Source organism: Morone saxatilis, unplaced genomic scaffold (assembly GCF_004916995.1).
Source record: "Morone saxatilis isolate NCDOM2014 unplaced genomic scaffold, NCSU_SB_2.0 Contig14, whole genome shotgun sequence".
In the NCBI taxonomy this organism is placed as follows: domain Eukaryota; kingdom Metazoa; phylum Chordata; class Actinopteri; family Moronidae; genus Morone; species Morone saxatilis.
This window is the reverse complement of record NW_023339696.1, coordinates 14,734,704-14,743,813: the sequence shown is the minus strand read 5'-3', so window position 1 is coordinate 14,743,813 and position 9,110 is coordinate 14,734,704. Positions and strand designations below refer to the sequence as shown.

Sequence of the window (9,110 nt, the reverse complement as noted above, 5' to 3'; positions counted from 1 at the left end):
TATGTATGTGTGTGCAAGTACTTAGTAAGTACCGGTATATATGTATGTGCAAGTGAAGTATTTAATTGTGGCCTAGGCGGCTTCCTATAGAGTACTGCCTAATCCTCCTGAACTCTGTGCGAACGACAAACAAAGGTGTATGAGCCGAGAAGATCCAGCGAAATAATTCAAAACAGAAACCAGTATGCTAGGTATGCTATTATTTAATGAACGCCATTATTAAATCAAATATTTTGAAGAATTAAGAATACATACTTTTTTTAAATAAAAAAGCTGGGGGGTCAAAAATTTTAAAAGAAATCTGATAACATCCTTTATTTGAGGAATAAGTAGATGTAGAAAACTGTTTTAGCACATAAATCACTCACTTATCACCCCGGATTGCTCTTTGGATAATTCACTTATCTCTGCTCGGAGGTTATAAAGATCAGTATTAGAGCAAATGGAAAACATACATCTTCCACCATACCGTTTACAGTTTGCATGTGGTTGCATCACATTTAGCAACAGGTCCAAACATGACAGACTCTGACCTTTGCACTATGGCCTTTCATCACAGAAATAGAAGCAAGTCTGCTTTGAGAATCTTATCAGAGGCACATTGACCCCTAACAACATCCGTCAAGAACAGGGTCCATTAGTCACCATGGCAGACTCTTGCTAATGGAATCATTGACAAACACCAAACTCACACCACACCATTCTTATATTTAGTTAGTATTTAGACAACAATGAAGCAATTAGCATTATTTATTTGATAAGATATGTATCATGCGCTCAGTAAGTCTGAGGGCTTCGTAAGAATGCTACACCTTTTCTAACCACCAGATGGCAGTACAATATAACCTTCAAAAAGCATTGGACGACTAGTTTATAAATAAATCAACTGCAGTCGAACAGCAAGCGATTAATTTCGGTTTAGCTATATATGGGCAACAGCAAAGAGCATAATAATAATAATAATAATAATAATAATAATAATAATGAAAATAATATTGTAATAATATGAATAAAAAATAATACAAACAAATGTGATTTGGTATGAAATTCTACGTGGAGCCATTTGAAATATTGTGTTAGAACTGAATTAACTAATTTGATTTTATTTAATTTAAAAGATGAAATAAAAATGTTGGCAGGCAACCATCAAATAAATCGTACAAAAATCCTATTAAGAATATGAACTGCAGTATAATAGGGAACCAGAAATACCATTAGGTATTGAACAGAACTTTCAGTGGATACTGTAATAATATTAGTTATTTGTTGTTGGGGGTCACGAGCTCAGAAATCAAATAAGCACTGCCCCCTCTACAACACGCACGTGCGCGCATGCACGGCCACACACATTTTAAACCCACTTTAACTTCATTTCCAGGGCAGGCGGCACCTATCAAGTTGAAAAACTTTGTCTGCAAGGGGTGTTTGCGATGCCACGTCTTTTTCGCTTACTGATTTTATTGAACATGTGACTGAATTAGACGCTCACATGGCTGCGGTGGCTGCATGATCCGCTTTAGTTCTTTAAAGTCCGGTGATCGGTAGCTCCCTCGGCAGCGACCATCCGGAGCAAAGGACCGCTGAAAAACACAGCGCTCAACCCGGACAGATCATGGCGAACAGCGGGCAGAAAGTTGTGCTGATCACCGGCTGCTCCTCCGGCATCGGGTTACGAATCGCCGTCACGCTGGCCAAAGATGAAAAGAAGCGTTACCATGGTAAATGCGCTTTCTTCTACAATGTTTCTTTGATCCGACCTATTAGTAGCAAGCCTTTAAACAGTGTGGTTCGCCTGAAAACCTATTCCGTGTTTACTTTACCCTGCAAAGCTCTGCTATTGCACCAAGCCTCCTTTACGCACAAAGTTCGGTTGAGTTTCATGCGCAACTCCGTCTAAACGCAAATAAGTGACTTAGTGGAGTGTCCATTGAAATAGCTAACCCTACTGATATCGGATCCATATCCTTTTGTAAGGACTTGGTTTCAGTCGCCTCTATAGTTCTAATATTATCATCTGAAAGCGCAGTTTCCTGGGTAGGGCTCTGCGAGGATGCCGCTTGCCAGGCGGAATCATAAAAGAAGTCTTGTCAGTTCTCTTTCAAGTGACTTCTCCAGCACAAAGCCCCCTTTTATCGCAGTGAATTGTAGACCGCCTGCTCCGGTTTAGTGCCGTGTCTAATGTGCCTATAGTCCCCTCACTGGAGCGAGTGTTGAAAGGGGGACAAAGTTTGAGACCTGTACAAGCGAGGGTTCACTCTAAAGCAAGGGCCTTGTTTGAAGTCTTCATTGGTGCACAGTGGAGTTGGGGTGTCCCACTTTGACATTGTTGGTCTGTGCGTCTCCTCTCCTGCTTCCCAGCCATCATTAATGTCATTGTAGGAATTGGGAGATCCTAAAGCATGTCATGGAGCCTCAGACAGAATTACATTAGACCACCCTCCCACCCCTGTCGGTAAGAGTTTGTCTTCAACCCCCCTCTCATGTTGTTAGATGTGACTTAAAGCAGAATTACATAATTGGCTGTAGGCCTTCAGTCATAGTGAAACCCACTATTTACTTTATCTTATACATTCTCTAATTAAACTAATTGTGATCAAAATAAATCATTAGTGCTGTCCCTTTTGGCACTTTAGGAACCACCGTGCAAGGGCTAGTTAAAGTTTTCTTTATCTTTAGGGGCCAACGGGATCTGATGGGATTTATTACTGCGAAATAGATGAGGAAAACAAAAGTGATTAACTGCTCCCTGAACAATGGTTTGAGCAGATTTTTTTCACAGTGTGACCTGCTTTCAATAAGGCCACCTCTGAGCAATGAAGCCGGTCTGCTCTTTTCCCAGGGTCTTTAGGAAATCCAACAGAGATTAAATATTGCATTGTGCATAAAGTAGTAGGCTAATTAGTTGCAGTAACATGCAGCAAACTCAGAGAAACCCCAAAAAGACCTCTGTGTGTGCAATGCAATGTGGTTCATTCAAGAATGTTTAAGCAGCCCAAGAGTAATTCCTGCAGGAGCCAGAAGAACAATGGATCTCTTGTTCACTTCTCTACCAAATACCTAAATCTCTTTGTTGCTTCATGGACACAGATCTCAAATCATAAGATTAGGCTTAATTAGACTTCATGAGAGGTTATTAATGCGCAGTGTGTATTTGACTACTTGCAAAGACAAGTTCAATAACATTGCAATATTCTCAAAAATGGCCCTAGTTATTACTATACATATACATTTTTTATCAGTAATATTACATAGCAATGCAAAACTTCTACAGTGTAGCAATGCTTCTTTTAATCTTACTTATATAACCCTGTTTCTGTTCAGACAAGAATCTGGGGAGGGTTTGCCTTTATCTATTCAGTTCAGCTCAGTTTTATTAGTCATATAGGGTCAATGGTACAATTAAATGTGTTGGACGAGAAAACCAGGTCAGCTCAGCAGTAAGAGCAATAGTTGCAACAGCAACTAGTCATATAAAGATAGAATAAGATAAAGAAAGCAATAAAATAAAACTTGAATAAAGACTGAATGAGATAAAAAAAGTATAACACTAAATACATATGAAAATGAGGATTTGTATGTAAAAGTAAATTGACAGTTGACAGAAATATTGCACTTTAGGTATGTATCAGTCTTGTTATGATAGCAGCAGTCATGGTTTATTTTTGCAGACAGAAGTAATATTTGTTAATGAGTTGAGAAGCTTTTGGTATCCTTTAGTCTGGTTGTACGTGCAGCCATGTTCCTGTATCATCTACCAGACGGTAACAAGGAGAACAGTCTGTGTGCTGAAAAGCTGTGGTCCTTGATGATGCTGTGTGCCTTTCGCAGGCACAGCTGGTGAAAGATATCCTGACTGACCAGTGATGTGCTGTGCCTCTTCCATTACTCTATGACTTGCGGCTGGGGGCAGATTTGCGGCTGTGGGCAGAACAGTTCCCGTTGCAGACTGTGTTGCAGCCCATCAGCAAGCTCTCAATTGTGCTCCTGTAGAAATTTGTGAGGATGTTGGCGTTCATGCCAAATTTCCCCTGTGTCTATAGGAATTAGAGCCACTGGTGAGCTTTCTTGACCACAGTGTCTGGACAAGGATAAACAGGTAGATTCAGTTGATTGTATGAATAAGAGGTTGTTTACTCCCACTGATTGCCATTGTGCTACTGCACTTTTTTTCTTTTTTCTGCTAGATAATGCCAGTCAGCACAGTGTGCCAAGTCAACACGGTGCAGATAGCTGCTGTCACTGGCCATGATAGATTTCTGTGTTGTTTGTTGGTTAATGTTGCCCAGCGTGTAAAGTTCAGAGGAAATCAATTCTGTGTCCTGTAAACTGACAGGCGTGGTCAAGGCTAGGAACTCTGACCCACATGTCTGTGACAGTGTCACAACTGTGTGTGTGTTCTTTCTTGTGTGTGTGTGTGTTAAGGAAGTTTTATAGTGGTGGCCTCAGAGACAAAAGGTTTCTCAATCCTGTTTAGGGATAGGAATCGAGAACCGGTTCCAGTTGAGGGTCGGTTTGAAATTGTCCAATCCATCTGAATTGTACGCCTCCAAGCTTATCAATTCCATTTATCGATGGCGGCATGTTTTTCTGACAATTGCACATTGCAAAACAATGATGTCAGACTCATGCATCTATGCTGCTGGAAACTTGCAACAAGAAGTAGTCACAGTGGAGAGGAAGAAACAGTCCAAAATGTGGCTTCAATTCATGAAGAAAGATGACAGCAATGCTAGTTGTAATATAAAATGATAATTTCAAGTAAGGATGGAAACACCAAAAATGTGCAACAAACATCTTTTAACACAAGGCTTAAACTCCAAGAAGCCATGTGTTTGACACTCCACACGAGTGCCATTGCTTTCTAACGGAACAGTGTGTCTGTAAAATATCCTGTATAAAAACACTGGCGCCTCGCAGGCAAGATTAGCAGTTTTTTTTTCTTTGACTAAGAAAACCGAAATGAAAACAAATGCTACACAAATATTCTCTCATTTCTAGAGTTTGAAATCGAGAACAGGTTCCAGTTGAGAACCGGTTCCAAATTAAACATTGATTAACCTGAGTCACATGCATGGCTTTTTTTCTACTGTGTTTAGACACTCAGACAGAGATAATAAAACAGTTGTGTTGATGATGAGAACCTGTGTTTTTTTCAGACAGAAAATTGATCAACAATCAATAAGGGAATCAATAAATAGGATACTAACCATAACCCTAACCCATTCCTAGTTCTGTGTTTCACTTAATCAATGTGACAATAGGTGAAAGTTTGTCTTTTACCTACAGAAAACAAACATTTGTGATTTTCTTAATGCTTCCCAGTCAAATAGGGGATAGTGAAAGTACAGTATACAAAAATAGTCTTAATACTGATGATTTGGAGTGCTCCACACACTCCTAAGCATTTCTTTGCGGCTCTGGTTCTTTTTTTTTCTGGTTCTGGATGTTTTTGTTAAGTTTGATGAAACATCATACAAGTAAAATAAAATTTTCCACTTTGTCTCTCCCTATCAGTCATTGCCACCATGCGAGACCTGAAGAAAAAGGATAAGCTTGTGGAGGCGGCAGGAGATGCATATGGCAAGACCTTGATGTTGCTTCCACTAGATGTGTGCAGTGATGAGTCCGTCAAGCAGTGCATCAACAATGTTAAGGACCGCCATATAGATATCCTGAGTAAGTGGAACCCACCCCCTCAGCCCCCATTTGACACCTTCCCCAGTTTTGAATGACATGGCTTCATTGACTCATCCCCTGTATGTGTATAAAGGTGTTTGCTGTTTTTTTATAATATGTTTTACAACTGCAGCATATAACCTAAAGCGATAAGGTAGTAGATTAAGTAGTGGTGTATGGCCTTACTCAATTTCTTATGTGTGTAGGAGTGATAACCAAATGTGAAGAACACTTATCCTCAACCTCCCTGTTACAGTAACCTGTATTTACCACAAACAGCGATGTCATACTTTCACAACAGAAAGATTAACAGAATAAAAGCTTACAGACTTGTTACACTGTCCTCCATTCTTTTGCAGTTGACATTAAAAGTAGGTTGGGGGAGGAGATTGGGAAAGTCTTGAAATTCCAGTGGGCAGATAGATTCTGCACCAAAACAGAAAGGACCACCGCAGTGATAAATTGACTGTATGAAATATAGCTGAAACTAAGTCTGCAGCTCTATCTGCCCATGAAACCGTTCTTTCTCTAAAGGGGAGTCCATACAGCTAAAACAAAGCCAAAGATGTCATTTGAATCCCAGAAATCACAGCACATCGCCATCATTTCACTGAGTCATGGTATTGATCAATCACTATGTAAAAACCCTTAAGTCATTTCATAGTCATTTTGTGTTGCGGGGGCAGTAAATTATATGTTGCTAGAATAGTAACTTGTGAATCTTGTGACTCTTTTCAGTTCTTTTGTTAAAACCTTTAGTCTGGATAAAAGTTCTATTTATAAACCTGCTTCCATTTTATCCTAAATCCAATATTACATCCCCCTTCACCTCATTACTCAAGACCCACAGGCCTTTCAACATGGACTGGTGTTACATCACACCTCTCTGTTGTTGTCACACACTGACATCTGGTGGAAATATCAAGTAAGACTATCTATAATCTATGAATGAGGGAGTTGTTGTAGAAGGACCAAGAGGCCAGTACAAACAACACAGATATCACTTCATATTAAAGCAACAATATCTTAACCATTCGTCAGTTTCGATAATTGTAGTGTTGGAGATTGAGTGTATCATCTCTGTGTGTTTCCTGTCAGTCAACAATGCAGGTGTGGGCCTGCTGGGACCTGTGGAAAGCATCAGCATCGAGGAGATGAAAAGAGTATTTGAGACCAACTTCTTTGGTGTTGTTCGTATGATCAAAGAAGTTATGCCAGACATGAAGAAGAGGCGTTCAGGACACATTGTGGTCATGAGCAGTGTCATGGGTCTTCAGGGTATGATTTGTATTACATACATACTGTAAAAATACAGAATATAATCTGCAATCCTGTTAAGTTTTACTCCAAGAACACAGGAAAAGATACTTAGAAATCTAACTGACTGTGAAAAGACATGGTTTAAGACTGACTTTGTAGTTGAAGACAGGAACAATGCACTTAGATATTGTAAACCAATTTAGTAAACTATTTCATAGATGACTGTGCTTCATATAGCTCTGACATCTTTATAAAGTGTAAGGCTCAGTTGACTTCAAATCAGACTTCTGAGTTTATAATACCATGAAAAACAATTTCAGTACCAATTAACAAACTTGAAACATTATAATTTTATTGGTTTTTAGTACATAACAGAACATTTTTTAAATGCTAAAATTAAACACTATAGCTGACTTTTTAGCTAAATGTAATTTGCAAAAAGGTATTGTTTTCCACCAGTAGTGCTGTCAATGATAGCAAGCAGTTTTCTTTAAGGTTAAATGAGAATGCTTGGACGAATGAAATCTGAAAATGTTTCTTGGTTTAAAGGCTTTATTGTATTTATTAACTGTCAGTCTATGCCTTACATTTCCACTAAAAGTTTGCTGACCTGACTTGAGTCAAATAACAAGCAGCTGCAAAGAATTTTTAGTGTTTGTTTTAACTTGGTTGAAGTGCAAGATGGGTGGGGTTTAGCAGAACGAGTTAAAGAGTATCTGATAAGTTGTCAATGCAAGTTAGATAAACTTACTTACATATCCTGCCTGGCACTCTCCTATGTGATCTCTATGTGCTTGGTCAATTCAAGTTGCTTTATGTGTAAATGATGTGACTCATGTCTGCTGTAAAATTTGATAATACAATGCAGTGATGCCGCCCTTTATCTCTCTGTTTTGTTGGTTTAGGAGTGGTGTTTAATGATGTTTACACTGCCTCTAAGTTTGCCATGGAAGGTTTCTGTGAGAGTATGGCCGTGCAACTGATGAAGTTCAATATCCGGTAGATTACCCTCTTTCCTCTGTTCCTCCTTCACATCTGTCTTTACTTTGTACTGTACATGCTCCTTCACAGACCTTTCTGCATCTGACTACTCACAGGTTGTCCATGATTGAGCCCGGCCCAGTGCACACTGAGTTTGAGACAAAGATGATGGAGGATGTGGCCAAGATGGAGTACCCAGGAGTAGATGCCGACACAGTTCGTTATTTTAAAGACGTTTACCTGCCATCATCCATAGATATTTTTGAAGCCATGGGCCAGATGCCAGATGACATTGCCAAAGTAAGGCAACAGGGTTCTAACTCACATTATACCAATTCTGTCCCAGGATTCAAGAATCAATGTGTGTTTCTCTGATCATTAACAGCCTAAATAGCAATGAAATCAGTCATGTTTTTTTTGCTTCTTATTTCTCCAGTGCATTAAAAAGGTTATTGAGTCAAGCAGCCCTCGCTTCAGGAATCTGACCAACAGCCTCTACACACCCATTGTGGCCTTAAAGTATGCAGATGAGACTGGTGGCCTGTCTGTCAACACTTTCTACAACTTACTCTTCAATTTCGGCCCTCTCATGCACATTACCATGAGCATCCTCAAGTGCCTGACATGCAGCTGCCTGCGTAGACGCACCATCTCACCTAACTGAAGAGGGTGTCTGATCCTACCCCGTGCCCTTCCAGTTTGTTCACCCCACCCAGTTCCTACTGCCTTTTCCTGAGGTTTTGGGCTAAGCAGGTAGAGTAGAGCCAGTTACTGTGGAGAGAGGAGGTGCCTTTTAGTTCAAAGACACTACCATGATAAGCTTTGCCAGACAACATGCACAATTGCACAAGTTTGTCACAGAGATGTTGTATTCAGGATGACTTCATGTACTCACACATACACACAGAGATACATACAGTGGGGTGGATTCTCTCATTGCTAGAGTTTGAAATCGAGAACTGGTTCCAGTTGAGAACCGGTTCCAAATTAAACATTGATTAACTTGAGTCACATGCATGACTTTTTTTCTACTGTGTTTAGACACTCAGACAGAGATAATAAAACAGTTGTGTTGATGATGACAACCTGTGTTTTTTCCACACAGAAAATTGATCAACAATCAATAAGGGAATCAATACAGAGGATACTAACCGTAACCCCAACCCATCCCTAGTTCTGTGTTTCACTTAATC

At 39.7% G+C, this 9,110-nt stretch overlaps 1 protein-coding gene across 1 annotated transcript; it reads left to right on the top strand.

Annotated features, from left to right (window-relative positions):
• Window positions 1-1,336: 1,336 nt before the first annotated feature.
• rdh8a (retinol dehydrogenase 8a) lies at window positions 1,337-9,104 on the top strand. The gene is made up of 6 exons (XM_035655285.1): window positions 1,337-1,718; window positions 5,515-5,676; window positions 6,775-6,954; window positions 7,842-7,935; window positions 8,034-8,217; window positions 8,354-9,104. The coding sequence occupies exons 1-6, from the start codon at window positions 1,613-1,615 to the stop codon at window positions 8,579-8,581; spliced, it is 954 nt and encodes a 317-aa protein (XP_035511178.1). The 5' UTR covers window positions 1,337-1,612; the 3' UTR covers window positions 8,582-9,104.
• Window positions 9,105-9,110: the final 6 nt, after the last annotated feature.

Bases quoted from the DNA above. Each gene is read 5' to 3' on its own strand.
- rdh8a (XM_035655285.1), top strand. From the start codon at position 1,613: ATGGCGAACAGCGGGCAGAAAGTTGTGCTGATCACCGGCTGCTCCTCC. The intron at 5,677-6,774 runs GTAAGTGGAACC...GTTTCCTGTCAG, and splicing joins CCGCCATATAGATATCCTGA to TCAACAATGCAGGTGTGGGC. The intron at 6,955-7,841 runs GTATGATTTGTA...TTGTTGGTTTAG, and splicing joins CAGTGTCATGGGTCTTCAGG to GAGTGGTGTTTAATGATGTT.